Below are 27,006 nucleotides of genomic sequence, written 5' to 3' on the forward strand. Positions count from 1 at the left end.
TCACGCACCTAGAAAGCCCTCCCCCTCTCCTGCGGGCCTGCCCACCACAAACCTTTCTTGAAAAAGCAACAGCAGTGGCCCCTCCACACGGGGCCTGCGCTCTCCAGTTGGCCGTGTCCTGAGGTCTCACTCAGGCAGAGCCCAGTGCAGGACCTGCTGCCTGTCCAGCTCCCTAAGGCACTGAATCTGTGACTCCCTATCAAACTGGAGGCCGTTATGACACTATGGCACAGGTGAAAGGATTATTCCAAGGTGTATACAGGCTATTCCAACAAGTCCAACATGTCCACAATCTCAACACCTACGTCAAGCAAAAGCCAGGCCTCCACTGAGGACTCAGAGCTTCACACGAACCAGGCATACCTTCCATTCCCCCTGAGAAGCCATGAGGGAGTGTGATCAGACCCAGCCGGATGGCACAGAGAAAATGCCACACTCCTGAAAGGGCTAAACGGATATGACTAAAGTGTTCTTTCTGTAAAAGCATCACTTTCCTGGAGGCCAGCATTAATCAAGAATCCCCAAATATTTAATCCATTAAGTGAACGGAAGTCCAAGGTGGGAGCTAAAATCTCTAGCGTTTAAATAGACTTACACCAGACTTTCTTCTTGATCATTATGTTCATACTCGGAGATTTTCTGTATATTTGAAATATAATCAACAGCTTGAATAAACTCTTTGGACAAGAAATTCAGTTGTAGATGAGGTCATGACAACTACTGCAATGTTAACTAGAGGGCTGGAAAGATGAACATAAAGATGACATTCTACCCGTGGAACGTTACCTTCATCATGTGAGAAGGAAGCTGTGGTCCGATAAACCCGGATGCTGCCTGTGTGTTGCTGACAACCCGCTGGCTGATCACCGGTTGGGGAGAGGACTGGCCAGGGCTATGGGCGGAATGAGTAAGTTCACCTCCTATTTTCACATCGTGGGACCTGGGGACAGAGAGTGACAGTGCTCGAGGTGATATGGGACATCTCCCCAAAAGAGATTCACGTACACCCCACCCTCGGGTAACAGGTGACATGATGCGCAGAGCTACACGCAGGGTCCCCATCAAGTGCAGGCCAGCGCCGGGTGCTCGGGTCAGGAGAGAACAGGGTCACTGGGCAAACGGCACTTTGAACTGTGTATTCTGAGGATGCCACTATCTGAAAGCTACTGTTCTTTACTTTTTAATTTTTTGAAAGCTATTTTTCTTTTCTTTTTTATTTCTATTTTTCTAATTATAAATACATACCATTGTAGAAAAATCTGTAATATCCTGAAAAGTTAGAAACAAACAAAAACACTTTGCCTCCCCTCACTGCTTCGAGGCGTCTACTATTCAGATTTAGTGGATTTTCCTCCAGGCTTTAGCCTGTACTGATTTCTTCAGTATCAGTGTGTAAAATTTCAAACTGCTTTTCCTCCATAGGTGGAGCACTCTCTCATATCATTTTAAAAAGCTTTATAAAAATCACTTTTAACAGCTGCATTGTGTTTCATCATACGGATATGCTACAATTTATGTGACCTTCTGCTATTGATGGAAATTTCATGATGTTCTTAATTTCCAGCTACTACAGATGAATGCACTGGCGCACGCATCGGACTGTTCCAAGGCCCTACATTTCCAGAAATGGAGCTAGCGAGTCAGAATGTGCAGCAGCAGCAGGGATGCTGGCGCTGGCCCAGGCCTGGCCCAGGGAGGCGGCTGGCTGCCTGTGCTCAGTGGTTGAGAGGTGACCACACCCAGGTACTCAAGAGTCCCCTTCTCCAGGCCTCCGCTCACTGCCTCCCAGGCCCGCTGGCCCACCTGGTTTGCCAGCAGCAGCAGAAGCCCACCCTCTGAGACTACGACCTTCCCTTTCTTCTGCACGTTTCTTTATTAACCTGCCAAAGAGCTGGGAGCTAAAGCAAACTCATGATCCACACTGAATACACCTTCCTTACTCTCCCCACCATCGAGATGCTGTTTAAACAAACAATATTGAATTTAAATATGTTGATGAGAGGAAGAGAGATGACATAACAGAAAAGATGAAAATCTGCTTTCCTGACAATACCTGATATAAAAGAGAACATAAGCTTGTTGACTGAGTACCGATCTAATATCACTGATAGATACGATGGAGTCATTCATTTGGTACCAGAGGTCATTGCTAGCCTGCAAAACAGCCAATAAAAGAGATATTAGATACAATTAGGTAAATAGGGAACACCAATCCAGAGACGTAAGAAAAATGGGCTTTCACATTTTACCTGTAAAAGCCCCACCTTTCCTCCCCAAAATGCCAGGGCTATCTTACAGGGTATCGCAAAAATAGTCACTAGCAAAATGCACAGAGCTTACTTTTATGTAGCAGAAGTAATGGCCGGCATGGCAGTTAAAGCCAGTGTGCACCAGTACCGCATACAAATCATAAATGATCGGTTCTCCGTTCGGCTGAGACATATACGGTCGAATATCAAGATACTCAGGGTATTTCACATCCTACACAGGAATGGAAAGAGGAGAAAGGAACGTCATTTCTGAAGGTGCAGGTCATCCCATGTGCACGGGCACAGGAGACCCCAGAGCACGGTGCCCTATGTTCTGGCAGAAAACCAGCACACTGAGCCTCGTTTCAAAAGACAGAAGCAACCTGGAGCACACCTGAACCTAAGTGTGTTTAATGCAATCCCACTGTATTCTTTATTTCCTTTAAACAAATAAGGATCCACAGTAAGTGAATTCTCCAAATCCATCAAAGGAGACAGTAACAATCACAACTCTGGATGTGAGAGTCCAGACAGTCTTATTTTTATTTTTAACAATTCAGGAACAGATTTCTTTTGCATGTTACTAGATTTCTGACCACTTTCAATCTTCAGAAAGTGGGAAGACGATGGGAAAATTCAGTATACTACCAGTCAGAAAAGAAATGAATAAAAATAAGCTCTGACGAAAGAACGGCAGGATGTGACTGGGTTCAAATGACACAAGCTCACTCCCTGCAGCCACTCGTCACCTGCACTGACTGTGAAGCCCAGACGAAGATAATAATCATCAATTTATCTTCAGAAAGTCTAGCCAGCTAAAGGATACAGAAAAAAACACATACGCTCATAAACACACATACCAAACTACTAGCTCAATTCTTCGACATTTTTTTCTACTACCAAGTGCTGGAAGAACTTAGAAAATCAGATAATAAAACGGTTCAATTTAGTTGCTGACACTTAAGCTTTGAAAGGCTAAACATAAACGGTTATTAATAATATTATCTACATACCTTAGCAATTTTTCCACCAGTAAAATTTGCAAAACGTTTCAGAGAAAGTGTAAGAACGTTAGAAGATCTGTGTATAGTGAACCTCTTCGAAGCTGGAACCATATTTTTACACCTTGGAAAAAAACAGAAACAGATGTTTAAGAAGATTAATATGGTTTTTTTTTAATCTTTCCCTTGTTATTCCTCTGAAACATTCTAAATTAAGTTTCCAGAAGAAGGCTATGAGATGAGAAATACCACCCTTTTCAACCAACAGTGAAAATATTAAAATTTAAAGTATGGGGGAAACTGCTTAATTAGCACGAAAGAAAAAGGACAGTTCTGAAATGTCAGGTATGACAGGTCACTGGTATTTTAAAAATTAGATTAATATAAGTTTCTCTCAATGGAAAACAAACTGAAAAACTGGCTGGTATAATACTGTGAAAACTAAGCCCAGATACAAAAGGAAGAAAGGAAAGACTAGAAATGTCCATGAAGTTTAAAACAAAGGAGAAATCCCTATGGTCTTGGGAGGAAAGGGAGCCTTCTCCCCCAACAAAATGAACCCAGGCACACCTCACGTTATTACCCTTTGCAGCTATTCCATTTTTCACAAATTGAACGTCTGTGGCAACCCTGCATGGAGCAAGTCTACTGGCATCGTTTTTCCAAAAGCATTTGCTTACTTCGTGTCTCTGTGTCACATTTCGGTAATTCTCGCAATATTTCAAGCTTTTTCATTATTATTATATTTGTTATGGTGACCTGTGATCAGTGACTTTTTTTTTTTTTTTTTTTGCGGTACACGGGCCTCTCACTGTTGTGGCCTCTCCCGTTGCGGAGCACAGGCTCCGGACGCGCAGGCTCAGCGGCCATGGCTCACTGGCCATGGCTCACGGGCCCAGCCACTCCGCGGCATGTGGGATCTTCCCGGACTGGGGCACGAACCCGCGTCCCCTGCATCGGCAGGCGGACTCCCAACCACTGCGCCACCAGGGAAGCCTGATCAGTGATCTTTGATGTTACTATTCTAGTTATTTTGGCATTTTTTAACAGTAAGTATTTTTAAGTGAAGGTCTGTACATTGTTTTTTAGACATAATGTTATTACACACTTAGACTACAGTATAGCATAGACATGCACTGGGAAATGAAAAAATTCATGTGATTCACTTTATTGTAAGATTTGCTTTATTGTGGTGGTCTGCAACCAAACCTGCGATATCCCTGAGGTCTGCTTATATTCAGTAACAACGCTTACCTGTATTACCTGACTTAAAATGAAAATCTACTTAGAACATATGAAACAGGGCTTTCTTAAAATAGGATCTCTTGGGACTTCCCTGGTGGTCCAGTGGTAAAGAATCCACCTTACAATGCAGGGGACGGGGGTTCGATCCCTGGCCAGGGAACTAAGATCCCACATGCTGCAGGGCAACTAAGCCCGCGCGCCACAACTACTGAGCTCGCACGCCTCAACTAGAAAGCCCATGTGCCACAAACTACAGAGTTCATACACTCTGGAACCTGCATGCCACAACTATGGAGCCCACGTGCCCTGGAGCCTGTGTGCCACAGCTAGAGAAAACCCACACGCCACAACTAGAGAGAAGCCTGTGAGCTGCAAGGAACGATCCTGCATGCCGCAACTAAGACCCAACACAGCGAAAAATAAATTAAATAAATAAATAATGAATAAATCTTGAAAGAAAGAAAGAAGGAAAGGGAGGAAAGAAAGAAAGAAGGAAGGAAGGAAGGAAAGAAAAGGAAGGAAGGAAGGAAGGAAAGAAAGAGAAAGGAAGGAAGGAAGGAAGAAAGGGAAGAAAGGGAAGGAGGGAGGGAAGGAAGGAAGGAAGGAAGGGAGGGAGGGAGGGAGGGAGGGAGGGAGGAAGGAAGGAAGGAAGGAAGGAAGGAAGGAAGGAAGGAAAAGACACTGCCCCCCTTTAAAAAAAATAGGCTCTCTTGACTTGATGGGGAAACATTAAAGAATAACTTAAATTCAAGGTTTCTAGCAGATACTGCCCCAAATCCTGGGAGACAGCCAGCAGTTAAGAGAGACCCTGAACTGCTCTGGGAGAAAGTGACTCCCCATCCACCCCAACCCTTTCACACAGGGGAGTCCATGTAAATGCTGCTCGACACACACACTGCCACAGCCAAGCTTCACACACGGCAGCACTGACCTTACCTCTCCATTCCCACCCACCTCCCCAGGAGCGAGACCCCATCTCCCATTCTTCAGTGCACTTCTCTGCAGAGTGTAAACACTGAGACATAGCGTGCCCTGGCACTTGGGAAAGAGAGACCCAGGGTCTTCGCAGACGGTAACGGGAATCTAGCCCTGGGTTACGCAGAAACCAAGCCTCCCCGCCCCCCATGCGGCCTCCAGCGTCACCCGTCATACTTGCTGCACTTGTACGAGTTTTCTCCATCGAGCTGTTCCGGCTTCACAAACTGCTCCAATGCCTTATTAACGCTCTGAGCAGCCTGGGGACAGAGCACCAACACCACATTACCACTCACTGCCGCTTGTTAGGAAAAAGAAAAGAGATGACTCGAAAGTATAAAAGCAAACGTGAATTTTTATGTAAAAAGAAAATCTTTCATTATGACGTTCAGTTTTATATTAATACATGTACACACCAAGCTATTTCCCCTCCCATTAAAAAAAAGAGCAGATTAAAGTCAGCAAAAATATGTGAAGAGGTTGCTTGCTGCAGCATTATTTAAAATAGTATAAAACAGACTGAAGGTATACACCCATTTTTATAAACAGTAAACAAATACTCTGGAAGCAGTTTATATCAAGCTGTTAACAAGAGTACATTCTGAGGGATAGGATCTCACACGTCTCTGCAGCGTTTCTCATTTTTGTCATTAGTGTGTATTACACTTGTAATCAGAAAAACAAAAGCTTAAGACAACAAAAAACAGGAGTTTAGAAAATACAAGAAGCAAAACAGTACCTAAAGAATAACCACCACCTAAATTTGGCTAATATAGGCACCAGAATCTGGTTTTATTAAGATTAAGTGAAAAGTCAAAGGGTAATAAAATTATTAAACGTTTTAAGTTTTTTATGATGCCTAATACAAAGCTTAAATAATCTCCTCTAAATAAAGTCCTAGCATACTAAAATTTTCAATTTATATTCTCTAACAAGTGTAGTCTAAATTGTAAGTGAACTATACATACATAAAGTATGACTGACTTTTTTTAACTTCACCACCACAACAACTATCAAACTTACCTTTATTTCCAATGTTATGTCGAGATATGGATCAAAAGTATCTGACACACCTTTGCAATTTAAACATTTGACTGAAATAAAAAGAAAATGCAAAGGATAAGCCAAGTATAATCAGTATGGCAATACCAACTACTGAAATGACAGAACATATAAATACTATCACAAAATAAAAAACACAAGGTACTTTTTTCTCTATCACATTGGGCAAACCATTTTACTACTACACAGTGAGAGGCACTAATGTGATGCACATTCACCGCTGGCTGGAGTGTAAACTGGCATAAGCTCTTGGAAGAGTGACACGCACGGCAGAGTCAAAGTATAAAATAAACACACCCTTTGATAAGGAGATTCTAAAAAATTATCCTGTGTATATACACTTTTACATGGACATAAAGGCATGTGTATACAGGGATGTTCAATGAAGCACTGATGGTAACAACAACAACAAAAATTAGAAACAATCTAAAAATTCCCTGATAGGGAACTAAAATAAATGGAATACCACTGCAACTGTGAAAGACTCTGTTAGACCTATATGTGCTGAAATGTAAAAAGGTTTCCAATGTGAAAAGAAGCCAGTCTGCTCATGCACAGGAAACTACTGGAATGGGACAGGGGCTGCCTCTGAGGATGGGGGATGGGAGTCTGGGCCGGAAGGGAGATACAGTTTCCATTATTAACCCTTTCCTATCCTTTGCATGTTTTAAACCACATACTGTATCACACTTATCAACCCTTAAACGGAAGTTTACCTCTAGACCTTAGGTATCCTCCAAATATCTGGCAAACGAGTGTGGTAGCCTGGGTGTGTCTGTCTAATCTGAAAAAGTCAAACAGTAAAATGAGAGAAGAGTTCTACAAAAACGACAGAGGCTATAACCAGATTTTAAAAGCATGTACATCTATAAGAGAACGAGAATTCAAACAGCAGAGCTGCACAGTATGTGTGACAGCCAGAGAATAGCCTTGCCTCATCAGAACACAGTGAGGGTTTGGGGTGAGGCAGGAAAAGAGGTAGCCTGGTATTAAGAAGGGACTTCAAAATTAAGTCAGGAATCTGGCCCTGAAGCAAGTAGTAAGAGGAAGTCACCCTAAAGCAGGACTGTGACACCGAGTGTGAGGACTTGCCGGCGAAGGCAGGGAACACAGAGCATTCTCCCCTGTTCTGCGGCTACTGTCATACTGACAAGGAAAGCCTGGGCGAGGCAGTGCTGATGGCAGTGGGAAGGGAATGGGAGACTTGCTGGGTGTGTTGAGGCAATACAAGTGGGTTAGGACTTGTTATCTAATTGTTTCTCCAATCTTCCTCTTGAGCCCACATTTAGATTTTAAAGAAGAAACTGCAGAAACTGGTAAGTGACCAGAATGAGAAAGACACAGGGAACAAATACAGATTTCAAAGTCTAGAGATCAACTCAGGAAACGTTGGCACAAGAAAGGAGAAGTGGTTAGTTTTGACCTGCAGAGGGATGATGATACTCAGAAATTAAATCATGTCAAGACCAATATTCATGTCCTGACATCTGTAATTAAATCCAAGTTACTATAGTAAGCACACCTTTTAAAGTTTCAACCATTTGAAAATAATGCCAATCACTTGAGGAAGAGGCAGCGCAAAGTCAGAAGTTGAGGCCGAAAGAGAGCTCTGCACACCCGTCGTAAAAGGCTAGACTGAGTTCTGGTGAGCCAGCGGGGTAGGCAGGGGTGGGAACGGGGGTGGCGGATGCTGTGTGTACTCACTTGTTGCTGCCATTCAAGCATGCTTTTTGCATAGCGTCAACAGTGTGCTGAAGGAATTCATGGGCATCTTCTTGGCTTCCAAAGCGGAAGTGCCTAGCTATGCCTATAAAGTTCGAGTAAAGACACAGCTTTATCATCATGTGACACGCGGGGCTGCACTCCCCCAAAAGTTACATCTTATGTCAATACGTTGGTTAGAAAATACCCGATAATTATTTTATGAGGAAACAGCATTAATAAGCTCCCCTGAGAACAGCTAGGACAGGCCCTTTAGACCATTAAAAGTCCACAGGGGCTAGAGATTCTGAGAGCCCAGAGACTCTATGTCTTCAGCAATAAAATGATACCTGAATAAATTCAACTTTGGCTGTACTGTTTCAAAAATTTGTCCCAAATGTTATGTCAGTGCACACATCTTAAATCTGGCCCTAGATCTCCCTGAGAGAATCCATGTAAAACATAAACGTGTGAACCTATCTAAATTCATTCCCAATAACCTCGAGAACATACTATATTCTCCACTGAGTATCACCTTGGTCCTATTTCTAATTGACTAAACAGCCGCAAGACAAAATTACATAATAATGAAAAACAACACAAAAGTATAAACAATATACATAGAATTTTAATGTGTATGAATATATATAAATATATATTAACTTGAATCATATGAAATTGCCAATATTCTACCAGTTCTGACCTACAAAAATGACAATTTCATTATTCAACCATATATGTTTGGAGTTAGCAGGCGGTGTATGTTCATGGATGTATGTATATACACACAATGACATTCTCTTAAAGACTAAGTTTAAAAATATTAGACATGCCTGCCATATGTGTATGTGTGTGTGTGTGTGTGTGTGTGTGTAACATATACACGTAATTAAACAAACAAAATCACCCCTGGCTAAAATTCTGCCAGGATCCTATAATGTTTAAGAAATTTTTGCATTGTCTACTCTGGCCTGTTAATAGTACCAAGGGCCAATATAACACCTCTTTATCTTCAGCAGCTTTTTAGGCAAAAAGATTATCAATTGTCACTGTGTAATTATCCACCCCTATAATTACCCAGCTAGACAGCAGAGTAAGAGTTAGGTTTTTGTTTTATTCGCAAGCATTTTTTATTCCAACTCAGTTAATTAAGATGATGTAAAAGCTTACTGCAAAAAACATACAGAAAGTGCCTAAAAATATTTCATGTGACCTATCAGGATCATTACAATTCAAGAGGAAATTTTAAAGTCATTTAAAAATTGTACAGAAAAAGTGAAATTTATCCGCAAATTTGCTAAGTTATGAGTATAAAATTTTCTTTAAAAGTATAATTAACTTTATTTTGATAATTCCCATCACTATGTATAGTGTAGTACTCATTCATTGAATTAAAACTAATTGAAAACTAAAGAAACCTGCGGGACAATATCAGAGTTAGTGTTAGCATAGAAATCCAAATAGCTGAGAAAAACACTGTAAAACTTATCAATGATTTTATTAATAAATTGAGTTTTAAAAAATTTTTAATGTATTTATATATTAAACTGAATACCACCTTCTTTACTATATTGTCATCTTTTACTTTAGGTTTCAAAATGTGTTTATATAGTAAATAGTTTACTAAAAACCTGTTATTCATTAAAGACATATACATATACAATAAGCTGTTTGTTGTAACACACGAGGAGCTCATCATTTACCAGTTAGACCATTAAGACCAATTAGCTAACAAATACTAATATAAACTACTATAGAGGATACTTACGCCGCATCTCATTAATGACAAACATCGGTTTAATAACATCCCCAGGATGGTTCAGCACTTGTGTGATATGAGCCTGCATTGTACACATCATACAAAATCCTTCTGCATGACCTGAAAGATAACAGATGATAATCCTCCAAATTAGCAAAATATGACTCTATATATACATCAAGGGGTATTATAAATAACGGGCACACTCCTGAAATAAGAATAACAGTTACAGGACTTCCCTGGTGGCGCAGTGGTTAAGACTCCACACTCCCAATACAGGGGGCCTGGGTTTGAGCCCTGGTCTGGGAAGATCCCACATGCTGCGGAGCAACTAAGCCTGTGCGCCACAACTACTGAGCTTGCGCTCTAGAGCCCACGAGCCACAACTACTGAGCCTGCATGCTACGACTACTGAAGCCCGCGTGCCTAGAGCCTGTGATCTGCAAAAAACACAAGCCACTGCAATGAGAAGTCCGCACACCACAACAAAGAGTAGCCCCCACTCACCACAACTAGAGAAAGCCCGTGCGCAGCAACGAAGAACCAACGCAGCCATAAATAAATACATTAATTAATTAATTAAAAAAAAAGTTTTGGGACACAGCTAAAGCAGTGTTGCAAGGGAAATTTACAGTAATACCAATATCAGAAGCAAAAACAAGGATATCAACCCTGCAGACATCAAAAGGATAACAAGGGAATACTATAAATAACTTCACACACATAAATTTGACAACTTTGGAAAAATGGACCAATTCCTCAAAAGAAGTGAACTACCACAACCCACCCAATATAAAATAATTGGAATAGCGCTATACTTATTAAGGAAATTAAATTTGCAATTTTAAAACTCCCAGAATAGAAATCTCCAGGCCAAGATAGTTTCCCTGATGGATTCTACACTAAATAAGAATTTACATCAATTCTACACAATCTCTTCTGAAAAACAGGAGTTAACATATCCCAAATTCGTTTTATAAAGCTAGTATTACCCTGATACCAAAACCACACAAAGGTGGTACAAAAACAGAAGATTAAAGAGCGACATATCTCATGAACACATGTAAAAATCCTTAACAAAAATTCAGCAAAATATAAAAATAAACATCATGACCAAACGGAGTTTATTCCAGAGATACAAAGATGACTCAGTACTGGAAAATCTACCAGTATAATCCACTATATTAATAAGCTGAAGAAGAAATTCACATGATCATATCAATTTGACACAGAAAAAGCTATTGACAAAAATCAACACTCATTCAAGATAAAAAGCGGGAATCAGTAAAACAGAAATAGAAGAGGAGAAAAAAAAAAGAAAGAAATAGAGGGGAACTTCCTTGACTTGATAAAAAGGAAAAACCTACAGCTAACATCAAACTGAATGCTTTTCCCCTAAGATCAGAAATGAGGCAAGGATGTCAGCTCTGAGCACTCTTATTCAACATATTGCTAGAAGTTCTAGCCAGTGAAATAAGGCAAGAAAAGGGAATAAAGGACACAGATCAGTAAGGAGTAAGTAAAAATGTCCCTATCTGCATATGACATGATTCTCTACATAGAAAAAGACAAGGACTCCCAAAAGAAAAAAAAAGCCTAGAAATATTAAGTGAAGTCAGTAAGGTCAATATACAAAAATCAAATGTATTTTTATATACCAGCAATAAAAATGTGAACACCAAAATTAAAAATATAATGATGCTTATAATTCCTCAAAAAATAAAAGGATTAGTTGTATATCTAACAAAACAAAACATGCTGATAACTACACAACACTGAAGAAACAAAGTAAAGAAGATCTAAGTAAATGGAGAGACACACCACATCCACAGACTGGAAATGTCAGCGTAGTAGAGACGTCAATTCTCCCCAAACTGAGATACAGGTTTAACAAAATTTCTATCAAAATCCCAACAAGATTTTTTTGTACATATAGACAAGATTATTCTGTACTTTATATGGAAAGACAAAGGAACCAGAATAGAAAAAAACAATTTTGAAAAAGAATAAGTGGATGGACTCACTCTACCTGATATCAAGATTTATTACATAGCTACAATAACAAAGACCAACCGTGTTGTGGGACAGATACATACCTTAACAGAACAGAATAGGGGACCCAGAGATAGACCCACACAAATACACCCAAGTGATTTTTTTACAAAAGTGCAAAAGCAATTAATGAAGGAAAGATAGCTTTTTAAACGTATGGTGCTAGAGCAACTGGACATCCACAGACAGAAAAACTAAACCTCATGCTATACAAAAATTAACGTAAAATGGATCACATACCTAAATGTAAAACTATAGAACTTGTAGGAAAAAAAATAGGAGAAAATCTTTAGGATCAAAGGCTATGCAAAGAGATCTTATACTTGACAGCAAAAGCACAATCCATAAAAGGAAAAATTGGACTTCACCAAAATTTAAAACTTTTGCTCTGTGAAAGACCCTGTTAAGGGGATGAAAAGACAAGCTTCAAACTGGCAGGAAATGTTGGAAATATACATCCGAAAAAGACCTAATATCTAGAATATATAAAGAACAAAACGACAATATAAAAAGAAAGAACACAATAGAAAATGAACAAAAGACACAAAGAGATATTTTCCAAAGGGGATATATACAGATGGTAAATAAACACATGGAGAGAAGTTCAAGACCTTTAGGCATTAGGGAAATGCAAATTAAAACTACAATGAGATATCATTATACTCATCATTACCAAATGCTGGCAACAATGCAGAGCACTGGAGCTCAATACACTGCTGGTGGAAACGTAAACTGGTCAGCCACTCTGGAAAACTACTTGGCAATTTCTTACAAAACTAAACGCGCAACTACCTTATGACCCAGCAACTGCAGTTCTGGGCATTTATTCCAGAGAAATAAAGACTTGTGTTCACACATATGCTCTACACACTAATGTTTACAGCAACTCTATTCATAATATCCAGAAACTGGAAACAACCCAGATGTCCTTTAATGGATGAGTGGTTAAACAAATTGTGGTCCATCCATACCATGGAATACTAGTCAGCAATAAAAAGGAACAAATTATTAATATACACAACAAAGTGAATGAATATCCAGAGACTTATGCTGAGTGAAAAAGCCAATCCCTACTATATAATTCAACATATGTAACATTCTTGAAATGACAAAATAATAGAAGTGATAACTAGTAGTTGCCAGGGATTAAGGAGGAGGTGGGGACACGAGGGAAGTGGGCTTGGCTATAAAAGGGAAACATGATCCTTAGTGATGGAAATGTTCTGTACCTTGACTGTATCGATATCAATATCCTGGCTGTGAGACTGAACTACAGTGTCACCACTGGGGGAAACTGGGTAAGGGTACATAGGAGGCCTCTGTGTGATTTCTTACAACTGCAAGTAAATCTAAAATTACCTCAAAATAAAGTTTAGCTTCAAAAAAGGCAAAATAAAGATATTTCAGACCAAGAATAAAAAACAAACAAATAAAACAAAACCCAAAAAACAGAGTTTGGGGGCTTCCCTGGTGGCGCAGTGGTTAAGAATCCACCTGCCAATGCAGGGGACACGGGTTCGACCCCTGGTACAGGAAGATCCCACATGCCGTGGAGCAACTAAGCCCAGGCGCCACAACTACTGAGCCTGCGCTCTAGAGCCCGTGAGCCACAACTACTGAGCCTGCGTGCCACAACTACTGAAGCCCACACACCTACATCCCGTGCTCCGTAACAAGAGAGGCCATCACAATGAGAAGCCCGTGCACCACAAGGAAGAGTAGCCCCTGCTCGCCGCAACTAAAGCCTGCACCCAGCAATGAAGACCCAACGCAGCCAAAAATAAATAAATAAATAAATTTATTAAGAAAACCAACCAACCAAACAAACAAAAAAACAGTTTGTCACCAGCAAGAAAAGTTAAGGGAATTCCTCCAGGCATATGAAAAAATAGCAGATGGATGTCTGGATCTACACAAAGGAATTAAAAGCAGTGGAAATGATAAAAGAGTAAGTAAATATAAAAGACTGGTAAAGAAACCTTAACAAACTACTTAAAATAAAACTTTTAAATTTTATTTAAAGCAAAATAATACAATATATTATGTGGATACAAATTAAGTAAAAATAAAACGTGTGACAACAATAGCACAAATGCCTAGAGAGAGACCATGAAAGTATATTGTCATAAAGTCCTTATACTACACAAGAAATGTAATAGTATCTCAATGCAAGCTATGGTAAGTTAAAAATGTATGCTAAACCCTAAAGCAACCACTAAAAAGAGAAAACAAAGTTAGAGAAAATATGCCAATAAAGGAGAGGAAATATAAAATTACTCATTCCAAAAGAAGGCAGAAAACGATGAAAAAGGGAACAAAGAATACAGGACAATTAGAAAACAAATAGCAAGATGGTAAATGTAAAACCAATCATATCAATACTCTCATTAAATATAAATGATTTATATTTTAAAAGGCAGAGACTGTAAGACTGGATTAAAAAACAAGAACAAACTATAGGCTGTTTACAAGAAATCCACTTTAAATATAAACACAAATAGGTTAAAAGTTAAAAGATGGAAAAAGACATACCATGCTAACATTAATAAGAAAACTGGAGTGGCTCTATTTCAGACAAAGCAGATTTCAGAGTAAAGCATACTATTTGGGATAAAGAGGGTCATTTCATAAGTTATAAATAGGTCAGTTCACCAAGAGGTCATAATAACCTTAAGTGACAGAGTTTCACAATACATGAAGCAAAACTGATAGAACAGAATGAAGAAACAAATTCAAAAATTTCTTTTATTTCAACATACCTCTCTCAAAATTTGATAGAACAAGTAGACAGAAAAGCAGTAAAAGGACATAAAAGACAACCTCAACAACATTATCAAGTAACTAAACATAATCAGCATTTATAGAAACTCCAATCAACACAGCAGAATACACATCCTTATTAAGTGCACGTGGAATATTTAACAAGCTAGACCACGTTCTGGTGCATAAAACAAGTCTCAAGTTTCAAAGGATTCAAACAATAAAAGTATCTTCTCTGACCACAATGGAATTAAAGTAGTAATCAGTAACAGGACAATTTCCGAAAAATCCCCAATCATCTCACAACTAAAAACACGCCTCTAAGTAATCATAAGGGCATCAATCAAGTAATTGTATTAAAAAAACTACTAGAATTAAGGAGCTGAGCAAAGTTGTAGGATACAAGATCAATAAACAAAGTTCAACTGCATTTCTATATTCTCACAATGAACAATCAAAAATCGAAATTCAAAAACTATTACCATTTATAATAGCTTTCAAAAATATGAAATACTTAGGGATAAATCAGATTAAAAAATGTACAAATTGTACTTGTATACTGAAAACTATGCAACACAGCTAAGAAAAACTGAAGATAACCTAAATAAATACCTAGTTTGTGGGTCAGAAGACAATACTGTTTGGATGTCATTCGTCCCAAACTGATTTACAGATTCAACACAATCCTAATCAAAATCTCAGGAAGCTTTTTTGTAGAAATTGACAAACTGATTTCAAAGTTCATTTGGAAATGCAAAGGACCAAGAATGGCCAAAACAACTTTGAAAAAGGAGACCAAAGTTAGAAAAGTTACCTGACTTCAAAACTTTTAAATATATAGTAACAAGGCACTGTGCTATGGTGTCAAGACAGATAGTGGATCAGTGTAACAAAACAGAGTCCAGAAATAGATCCATATCTATATAATCAATTGATTTTTGTTGCTGCTGTTGTTGTTGCTTTTGTGGCACGCGGGCCTCTCACTGCTGCACCTCTCCCGTTGCGGAGCACAGGCTCCCGACGCGCAGGCCCAGCGGCCATGGCTCACGGGCCCAGCCGCTCCGCGGCACGTGGGATCTTCCCGGACCGGGGCACAAACCCGCGCCCCCTGCATCGGCAGGCGGACTCCCAACCACTGCGCCACCAGGGAAGCCCTGATCAATTGATTTTTGACAAAGGTACAAAAATAATTCAGTAGAGAAAGGGCTATCTTTTGAACAAATAGTGCTGGAACAACTGGATATCCATATTGAAAAACATGAACTTTAATCCATTCTTCACACCACAAATAAAAATTAACTCAAAATGTATCACTGACCTAAATATAAAAACTAAAAGTATAAAACTGCTAAAAAATAAAGGGAAAATCTTTGCACCCTCTCGTTAGGCAGATTTCTTAAATACAACACCTAAAGCACAGATGGTAACAATGGAAAAATAATGAAGCAGTAGTCTTCAAAACTAAAAACATGCTCTTTGAAAGACAGTGTGAGGAGACTATTTTCTCCAGATTGGGAAACATTTGCAAATTACATATCTGATAAAGGGCTTCTATCCAGAATACATAAAGAACTCTCAAAACTCAACGATAAGAAAACTATGCAATTTTAAATCAGGCAAAAGATATGAGCAGGCGCTTGAGCAAAGCAAATACACAGATGGCAAAGAACCATATGGAGAGATGTTCAACATCATTATTCATTACGGAAATGCAAATTAAAACCACAGTAAGATACTATTATACTACACACCTATTAGAGTGGCTAAAATTGGAAAGACTGACCACGCCAAGTATTAGGGGAGATAGGGAACAAATGGAAGTATCATTCACTGCTGGTGGAAATGTAAAATATCACAATCCCTTTGGGAGACAGTTTGGAAGTAACTTAAAGTTAAGCGCACACATACTATAGGACCAAGCCATTCCTCTCCTAGATATTTACCCACAAGAAATGAAAACATGTCCTTACAAAGACTTCAAGGTAGCTTAATTTGTTGTTTTGTTTTGTTTTGTGTTTTGGCTGCGTTGGGTCTTCGTTGCTGCGTGCAGGCTTTCTCTAGTTGGGGCGAGTGGGGGCTACTCGTCGTTGCGGTGCACGGGCTTCTCATTGTGGTGGCTTCTCTTGTTGCAGAGCACTAGGCACGCGGGCTTTGGCAGTTGCAGCACGTGGGCTCAGTAGTTGTGGCTCATGGACTCTAGAGCGCAGACTCAGTAGTTGTGACGCACAGGCTTAGCTGCTCCATGGCATGTGGGATCTTCCCAGACCAGGGATTGAACCGGTGTCCCCTGCATTGGCAGGTAGATGCTTAACCACTGCGCCACCAGGGAGGTCCTCATAGTAGCTTAATTTGTGATGGCCCAAAATGGGAAATCACCCAAATGTCCATCAATAGGTGAATGGAGAACCAAACTGTGGTACATCTATCCATATAATGGAATACTACTCAGCAATAAAAATTAACTATTGATACATGCAACAACATGGAATAATGCTGAAGTAACTGTGCTGAGTGAAAGAAGCCAGGCAATATAAAAATATATACTGCATAATTCCACACAGAAGACATTCTAGAAAATACAAACTAATCGGTAGCAAACAGAAAGCGTATCAGCGGCTGCCTGGGGTGGAGGGGATGAGGGACAGGAAAGGGCGGGAGGGGCTGATTTCAAAGGAGCACTGAGACTCTTTAGAGGGCAATGAGTATGTCCATGATGTAGACTGTGGGGATCGTTTCATGGGTATACACAAATGTCAAAATGCATCAAACTGTGTATTTTAAACGTGCAATTTATTGTTTATCAACAACACCTCAATAAAGCTGAGAAAACAGAAAGAGAAAACTACCAATGGCCTATAAAAGACAGGCACCTAATTCTGGATACCCCGAGTGTCTGCATTTTTGTCTCCATCCTCTCTCTCTCTGTCCAGGTGCCAGTGCTGGGTTTTCATCCACATCCTACTTTCATTAAGTGCAAAAGTGATAGGAAAGCTGTCTGTGGGGAATGAATTATGGACTTAAAAAGGAAGAAAATGAGGGCAAATAGAATCTTCCTTCTGTAATTTGAAACCCTGGCATAAGAAACACCTCTTGATGGTGAGATTCTAGGTGATTTTCTTTTGGTTACCTTAAAATTTTCTGTACTTTCCAAATTCTTTAAAACCATAATTTTGCTCTTTGGGGGAATAAAGTTTTAAAAGAGTGAGTCTAAATTCTCCATTAAGTAAAAAACTATTTGGGAATTCCCTACACGGCACCTTCACTGCCGAGGGCCCAGGTTCAATCCCCGGTCGGGGGACTTCCCTGGTGGACCAGTGGCTAAGGCTCCACGCTCCCAATGCAGGGGGCCCCGTTTGATCCCAGGTCAGGGAACTAGATCCCACATGCATGCTGCAACTAAGAGTTCGCATGCTTCAACTAAAGATCCCACATGCCACAACTAAAGAACCCGCACGCCGCAATGAAGATCAAAGATCCCGCATGCTGCAATGAAGACCCGGCACAGCCAAATAAATAAATAAATAAATCCCTGGTGGGGGAACTAAGATCCCACAAGCCACAAAAAAAAAAAACAAAAAAGTAAAGGGCTATTCAAAAAGAAACCAAGGGGCTTTTTTTTCACCCTAATAATGAAGGACAAGCACCCTAACATACACACACACATATTAGTGTAGATCAAAGAACGGGGAGATTTCACTTATCAAGGGTGAAGAGTATGTACAACACTATATGCAGAAGGTCAAAACCTCAAAAAACGGGTATGTTCTAAATTCTGAATTTCACTAGTTGACCACGGAATTGGCTCTCACCTAATTAAAGACATAACGTGTGTTAACTAACTTCCTGCCCTCTGGGTTGAAAACCGAGCTCTCACACACTAAAGGGAAAGTCCTGCATGAATTTCCAGGAGGTGAGGACCAGTGACAAGAGGCTCCTCTCCACTAATGCTTAAAGCCTGTAAATGAATCAAGCGTTCAACACAGGATGGATGCCAGGAGAAGTGGGATTCTTAGCCCTGCTTGTCCCAAGCTGTTGACAGTAGACATTTACGTCACATTTTTTAGTCACATTTTTTAGCAAGTGCAGAAAGCCAGCAGGGGCTTCAGAAATGCCAAATGCTGATAAAATATGTTTCTTTTTAAATAATTCTACAGGTCAAATTATGTGCAAAATGTTTTTTATGCGACCTGAATGTAAATCTTTGTCTTCCTCCATGATTTCTAAAAGAAGAAACCAACTCCTTAGTGATGATCAAATTCTTGGCTTAAATCTTCACTTTCATTTCAGAGAAAAAAAATGAAAGTAGGTTAGCATACCATAACACTATACACATAACATAATACAGAACACTTACATGTCTTGGAGTGTTCGTGTGATAGCATGTAGTTGGCAAGTGGTGGTGTATAAGTTAAACACTGCAGCGCTGCGTTGGCAAAACAGGTATTGCCCAAATTCTGGAGCCCAGCTCCTACTCTATGAGTTTGCTGCCACTTAAGACAAATCTTCTCAGATGGGAAAAGAATTTTTTCTGGAGGAGCAATGCCATCACCTAGAGCTAGAAAAATAAATATTTAAAAAGAAAGCTTTGTATACTTCCGAAGCTGAATAAATAGCAACACATCAAACCTGAATCTGATCAAGATTATTATGACCAGCTAACCAGAAAGGGACATTTTAAAAGAAAGAGCCCAGAATGTGGGAAACTCTATATGGTTTGGTTTCTTTGATAAACAAACTGCAAGGACAAAAAAAGGGGGGGGGCAGCATTTAACAGATTAAAAAAAACTTAAAAGATATTCACCAAATGCAAAGCATAGACCTTGTTTGGAGGTTGATTTCAACAGCCAACTGTTAAAAAAAATTATACGACAACCAGGGAAATCTGCACATTGACTGGATTTTTAATATAAAAAGCTTTTAATTTTCAGACGTGATTTCTTTAAATATACACACTGAACTATTTATAGATGAAGTATAAAGTCCTGGATTTGCTTTAAAATGATGGGGAGTGGGGAGAGGAGTAAGTGGGTGGAGGTATAATTGGCCAGGAGCTGATAAACATCAAAGCTGGCTGAGGGGCACTTGAGACTTCATTACAATTATTCTCTCTTCTGCACCTACTTAAAATTTTTCATTAAAATAGTTTTAAAAATAAATAAAGTACAACACAGTAAAAGTGCAGGAAAGTCGATTCCCTGTAATATGTGCTACGGACGCTCATGTTCTGTACCCCCAGCAGCACGTCATCCTCACCATCATCTCACCTCCTCAGTCCTCACTAGCTGTCGGATACTCTCAATTCTAAAGGTTGGTAGTGATGTCATCCCAAATTTACCAGCAGGGAAACAGGCTGTTAGGCATCACTATACATACTCATAAGTATAGTCTACACGGTCTAAAAATTTCTTATCTATTTTTAAAACTTACAAACAGATTGCTAATGATACTCAGGTGAGGCTCAAAAACAATTTATTTAGGAAAGCTCAAAAATCATCCACAGCAAGACTGTTTTTTCAAAAGTTCGGCAGTTCCTCAGTACTACCAAAGATTGAGATGCCCAATAGATGGTCCTCTATTTTAATAGCAATATTGAGTGTTTAAGCATGCAAAAAGGCAGGCTTCAGCTTCTTGAAGAAGGGAGATCAAAATCAGGAAAGGAGAAATGGATGTTCAAAGAGCGTGACAAGGGCCCCCAAAAGGGCCAGGTGGGGTGATACAAACTAAATCCTGAGGAAGAGAGAGGAGCCCCAGCAAGGTGACAGGAGGCTAGAGTCTGTGAGACGTGTCCTGTGGGAATGCCCTGCTTATAAAGATCTTTAAACCCCTCTGTATAACATTCAGTTACGTTGTTTGATTTGTGATGTAAATGTCCCCTCACCCAAAACACCTTCAGCAAATCCTACCACCCACCTCCACATCACAATATCACACGCGCTAGGAAGACGCAAAACAAAAAACAACGTGAGAGCCAAATTATTCTAGACCAAACAATGTTCTGTGTGGGAACTAATCTCTTAAGGTTTCAAAGCTTCCAAATCCGAAAGTCTCAGGAGTACCAACTAAAGTGTCAATGTCTTACTTATCAGGATGGGTTTTAACAAATATAACCACATTAACCTGGCTTTATACATAATGTAACATTTACAGGATCTGCTCGCTTTCAAAGAGCTTTATTTCTACAGACGATTTTAACTGGCAAAAACTAAACAAACAAAAACAAAGTTGGGTGGAGCTCATTTGTCAAAAGGCAACCATTTTTAAAAACATTAAAAAAAATCTTTAAATTTTTAAAAGGTAGACATTTACTTAGGGCACTATAGTTAACGGACAAGCTAATGAAATGCCCATCTCAATTCTCGCCAAGACAAAGTTTATCCTTCAAAAAATTAGGAATTCAACTACAAATAAATTCATAGTAACTAAAAATAATCTTACCTTGCTATGATACGTATGTTAATCATGAACAAGCAGCAGAGGAAAATGAAGCCTGTCAAATAATGTAACTCTGCTGGCCATTCAGGTGGCAGTGTATCTTGCAAAATAAGCCCCTCTCTGAAACTACCAACCCACTGACAGCATTTATACAGGAGTTTCTTGTAGTGATTCTTCTAGAAAGTAGTACCTTGATCCTTTGGTGGTGATGGTTTTGATTTTTCAGGTACAGGTGAACTTGAATAAACTACAGCACCAGGTACTGGTCCTAAAGAAAGCGCGTGACTTGAAACATCATTTAATGAAGACACAGTACCCCAGCTGGCAGAACCTGCCTCCATGTCTCCAGGTGAGACTGCCTCAGAACTGCCAGACTGGTTCTGACAGGTTGATGGGTCTGAAGATTCTGAAGCTTTGTCACCTGTGGTCATTGTTCACCTCTGTAAAAGATGAGAAAAGCATACATTTGTTTCATAAGGTAAGAAGAGTAATCTACTTATTCTACCATTAGATCTTTGAAAACAATTAAAAACGGCTAGGTTAATTTTCCAACAAATCACCCCAATACAAAAGCAACACTATTTTTTAACTTTGTAATAATTTCCTTGGGATATTTACTGTTGTGCTAATCTGAACATGCCAACAATTTTTAATTATAAAATCTTCAATGAAGTATTTGATTAGATCTTGTCATTCTATTTCATGCCCTCTGAAAATCTGATATTTCGTTTTATAATCAGGTATCTCAATTTCCAACTCTATACATTCACAAAGTACCTATATTTTTTCTCTCCCTTGCTTAAACCTAGAATGTGAAATGCACTAACACATTTGGCTCAATTTTCAATTCATATATAATTCCTCAAGGAAAAGTCTCAACTACATGAAAAGAAAATCTAGCTTTAATTTGAAGCTTAAAGTCCAAAATGACATTGTTTGAAATATATTACTTTTTTTTAATATAGGAAGTCTCACTTTTGAAACACATTTTGAAGAGGCTCATTTATTTCGCATATATGATTTTTTAAAATGAAGTCCATAAGGCATTACTTACATCAAACTGGAATACAAATACATGTTATAAAAGTACTTAATTATAATTTTCTCTCTGAACCCTATTAAAATCTTAGGGCCACCACTAACTGAGCACTTTCTATGTGCTAGGCATTGTGTCACCCACTGAACACACACTAACTTACTTAATTTTCATAATGACCTATGAGAGACTGGACAGAATCCACTGGGTCTACAAAATGGAGCAACTATTACCCAAACTAGTCACTACTGGGAAAAGGTCCCAAGCCCAACATTCCCGGCTGGGCTCTACCAAACTCCACAACACGGCACTTTAGGAACGTTTCCCATATTGCCCAGCGGCAACCAAATCTAGCAGAGGCCACTGCTCTGCAGACGATCTTCCAGGCGGCCCCGAGTGCCTCCGGCCCAGCATCCCGACACCCGGACTCTGGACACTGGCCGCCCCAGGAGCCTCTCCGTGCCCCTGGTCCTGTCCTGCCTTCTCTCTCCAGGCTCTGTACATGCTGTTCTTTCCCCAAACTTCCTCCACCCTTCCACCTCCAGCCATTGAACACCCACCCACCTTCTCCGTTTAGAATTCATTTCCTCTGGGACACTTTCCTTGATAGTCCCCTCCCCCAAGACAGTCTGAGAACCCCTCCTGGAAGCTCTGGTGGCACCCTGGGCACCCTCGGGCTGATTTCCAGATTTCCACCGTCGCGCTCACAGCCATCCTGCCTGCGGCTCTCCATCATGTTCTTGTTTACATGCCCTGAACTGGCACAAGGAAAGCTCTCCACACACGTTGAACAAATGAATCAGTTGTGAAGACAGGACGTAACCAGTGTTTGCTCCTAGCACCAATTTTCGCTGACTGTTTTATATAAAGTATCTCATTTAATCCTTAAAAATTCTGAAGTAGGAATAGCCTTTAAAACTTGTTTTAAAAAATATTCAGCACAGTAAAATAATTACCCATGTACGTGACACTTCAACAAATGTTATGATGCACTGTCTACTCACAATAAGGTTTTTTTAAAAGCCTCAATTCTGTTGTGATTTTAAATTAAAGATTTAAATTAAGATTATCACCCCCCAAAAAAGTACAAACTTAAATATTTTTGGAATCTTACGTAGAAATAGAGAAGAAGATGTTAATTAGATCTTAACAAAAAGAAAAACTGAACTGAAATTTTAAGTCAATCTAGGTAAAACACAGGACCTTTATTCAGGAAGAAAGCCTGAGCCATATGAGCCAAATAAAGTTTATACTTTCCTCATCTGACAGTCAAAAGAAATTACAAAACAGTGTGGAGGCAAGAATAAGACAACAAGGGGAAAAGAAGTAGAGGAGGAAAAGGAAGAAGAAAGCCAAAACAGTGACGATTAAGCCAGCCTTATTTACAGTAATGTTAAATAGCAAAAACCTTGATTTTCTGGGATAAACATCCCTTCAGGACAATCATTAACAAATGACTAAATAAAACCATTTTACTTGCTCCAGTTGCCTTTGGGGGGTCACGGGGTGGGGGGGAACAACTCTTAAATTAAGAAAAAAATACCCCAAGGAAAACATACAACGGAGTCATTGATAACCACATAGCATTATAATTTGGGAAAACCAACAACATCCATTCTCCTTCAGATGCATATTCAGCCAATGACTTCTTACCCTGAAACCATCAGGTATTAAGCTGGAGAAAACCTTTCTGGAAGCCAAACAATGTTGCGTAGGGCTCAGGATTCAGATGTTACATGTTCTTTACTCTCAGTAAAGCTTCTAAACATTACTGAAATAAATCTCAGGACTTTTAAGCAACTACTTCAATGAAAAGTTTAAATTTCTCTCAATACCTCCTGATGATAGACAAACAAAAAGTTACAAAAGCATGTTTGAAAAAAACTGAGTACAAAAATCAAGGTTGGATGTGTGTGGAGGAATGAGACAAAGTGACTTCTCAATTGTTTCCATTAAGTGTACCTGCTTTAATTACAATGTTTTACTTGAAAGTCTTAAAATGCTGTCCCTTATATGGTATTTCTCCCTTGTGGTGACCAAATGCTAGAATACATTATTCTTTTCCATTTTTAAAAGAATAAGCATATGGCTATTTGAACATTATGGCACTCCACATACACTGTGGTAAAAATATAAATACATGCAAAAAGAAACTGTTATACCTGTACTTCTTAATAAACAATGTAACCCACATTCTTGTTGCATTTCCATTTGAAAACTCACAAGCTTTAAAAAGACAACCTGGATTTTACTTATTTGTAAGGAAACAAATCACTTTGCTTTAAACTTTTACAAAAAAAACTCTGTAGACTTAATTCAATGATACAGAAAAGAAGTGAAACTGACCCTAGATACAAATAACTGAAACCGATTATTCACAACACCGATACACTTTGAATGAATAACACAATCAGAAGAGGAGAATTATGTTTCAAATGTACAAGTTAAAATTTGAGACTCCACTAAAACGTACAAGAACCTAAAATACTGCTGTTTTAGGGGCTAACTAGTTTTTCAACCAGTTTTACTGTAATTTGAGTGTATTTACTTTAAATAACCAACGTGTTTTCCCATAAACAAGTAAGCCCTAAGGCCTCCCTTAATATAAAAGAGCTATTCCACAAAAGTAATCTCAATTGCATTCATTATAGCGAGGTTAAAGTCCTAGATGGTAAAACTTCTGTCCCATCAAATCTTCATCTCAAACATCTGAAACTGACCGCCCTTTCCCCCCACCACCACGCCCCCGCCTCAGGTAAGTTGGATCTTCCTGCCCCGAAGATAAAGAACAGGACCAGGGCACACGCGCTTTGGGGGACGCGACACCGGGCCGGCCGGCCCCTCCTCTCCTCCCGAGGGTGCCCGCTCCGCCCGGCGGCAGGCGTGGGGAACTCGGACACCCGGTGGACTAGCCAGGTGGACGGCCCCGCGAGGACGGACCGGCACGGCAGGCGGGCCGGCGGGACGCCCGGGTGGGAAAGTTTGTCTCTTTGGGGGGCGCAGTGGGGGCAGGGAGGCGAGCCCGGGGCTCCGAGGGGCGCTCGGGGGCGGGAGGTGGTAGCCACGCGGGGGGCGGGGGACGGCCCGGGGACTCCGGGCGGCTCAGCGGTCGGCACACGCCCACCCCGGGCAGACCCATGCGGGCCTGGCCGCCCCGGAGCAGCCAGCCGGGCCCAGCCCCCGGGCCGAGAGGGGCGGGCTGGGCCGGGTGGGGGTGGGAGGGCAGTGTCCATGGGCAACCAGGGGGGTCCGGCCTCCCCGCGCAGCCCGGCGATCTGGGAGCCCGGCCGCCGCGGCCGTCGCGGCCGCCGCCCCCTCCCCAGCGGCCAGGCCCGGCCGGCGGTGGCGGCACTGCCACCGGCGCGGCGGGGTCCCGGGCGGCCCGCTGCTGCGGAGGGGGCGGCGGGCGAGGGGCCGCGCCAGCCCCCGGCGGGCCGCGCCGGCAGAGGGGCGGCCAGGGCAGCTGCGGCCGAGGCGAGCGGGGCGCTCCGCGGGCCCCACGCCGGCCAGCGGCGGGCAGGAAAGAGGCGGGAGCTTACCTGACCCGGCTCGGCGCTCGCTCCATCCCCCTCGGCGGCCGCCGCCGCCGCCGCCGCCGCCGCCGCCGCCGCCGCCGCCGCCGCCGCCGCCGCACACAGCCCAGCCGCCCGGCGGGGGACAATGACGTGCCTCCATCCGGGCACCGCCGCCGCCGCCTCCGGGTCAGCGCCGCGCCCGCAGCGCCCCGCCGGGCCGCCAGGGGGCGCGCCAAGGCCGCGCCCGCACGCGCCGCCGCCCAGGGGCCGTCGCACAAGAGGCGCAGCGCGCAGCTAAGTAGCCGGGCTAGCTCGGGAGGGGCCATCGCCAAAGCGCCGCGGGCGCAGGCTGGCCCGCGCGTCTCTGGAGCGCTGGTCGGCCGCGGAAGGAGCGCGCTGATTGGTGGAGCCGGGCTGTACGGCGCGGGCGGGTGAGATCGTTCCCCAGCGGCCGGCTGGAGCCGACCGCGCGGCCCTCGGCGGCCGCGACGGGAGGGCCGAGACAGCCCTGCGGCGTGTGCGCTCAGTCCGGCCCGCGCGGGTGCACGGCCCACGCGGGACACCTGGCCCCCCCAAATGGACACGGCTCCGGGAGACGCCCCTCGGCCTAGAGACCCGGCCTTGAAGAACACCGGACCCAGCGGTGCTCCAGCGCGCCATCAGACTTCGACAACTGTTACTGGAAGCGGAGAAACCCGGCTCCAGAAAAGTCAGACCCCCGCCTATCCCGTCAAGATCTCATCTCAGATCCGAGCATTGCTCTTGCAACGGAGGGCCAGACCATACTTCCGGAGCAAGACCGGCTCTTGCTCCGGAGGGCCAGATCCATATTTCCAGCCGCTTATTGGATGTCTCCACCGCGAGGTCGAGCAGAGAACGAATTGATTGATCGTGGCATCTCCCCTCCGCCACGACCCTGCTCCTCTCTGTGGGGTTCCCTGCTTTGATTAGGGACGTGGCACTCTCCCGCACTGACCAAGTCCTCCCTCTGTCTCTCTTCTCTCTCCTTTCCTGACCTAACCCCTTACACCAGGTCACACCCACCCGACCTACCCACGGGCTGTAATCCCCGCCCTCCCGGGGCAACCTTCCTAGTCTCGCCCCTCGCCTTCCCACAGTCTCCTTACCGTCACTCCACTCTCTTTCAGCTTCCACGCTGCGGCCAGGATGATCTTTCAAAGACACATGTCAGATGTGGGTCCCCTCCGAAGAGCTTTTA

At 41.8% G+C, this 27,006-nt stretch overlaps 1 protein-coding gene across 3 annotated transcripts in view; it reads right to left on the reverse strand.

Annotated features, from left to right (window-relative positions):
• USP42 (ubiquitin specific peptidase 42) overlaps window positions 1-25,892 on the reverse strand; it is a 35,800-nt gene extending 9,908 nt beyond the window's left edge. Inside the window, exons 1-12 of one of the 3 annotated variants that reach the window (XM_022587681.3) lie at window positions 25,812-25,892; window positions 21,427-21,676; window positions 19,159-19,359; window positions 10,002-10,112; window positions 8,237-8,339; window positions 7,249-7,316; window positions 6,494-6,564; window positions 5,648-5,730; window positions 3,263-3,374; window positions 2,341-2,481; window positions 2,054-2,154; window positions 787-940 (exon numbers count right to left, since the gene is read on the reverse strand). In XM_022587681.3, coding sequence (XP_022443389.3) covers window positions 787-940; window positions 2,054-2,154; window positions 2,341-2,481; window positions 3,263-3,374; window positions 5,648-5,730; window positions 6,494-6,564; window positions 7,249-7,316; window positions 8,237-8,339; window positions 10,002-10,112; window positions 19,159-19,359; window positions 21,427-21,667 — 1,386 coding nt within the window. In that variant the 5' untranslated portion in view covers window positions 21,668-21,676; window positions 25,812-25,892. The other 2 variants (XM_089895632.1, XM_089895631.1) reach the window with 2 other exon arrangements.
• Window positions 25,893-27,006: the final 1,114 nt, after the last annotated feature.

The sequence above is a fragment of the Delphinapterus leucas genome, chromosome 15 (assembly GCF_059928025.1).
Source record: "Delphinapterus leucas isolate spDelLeu-1000000601 "Yukka" chromosome 15, BTC_Dleu_Yukka2, whole genome shotgun sequence".
Lineage (NCBI taxonomy): Eukaryota > Metazoa > Chordata > Mammalia > Artiodactyla > Monodontidae > Delphinapterus > Delphinapterus leucas.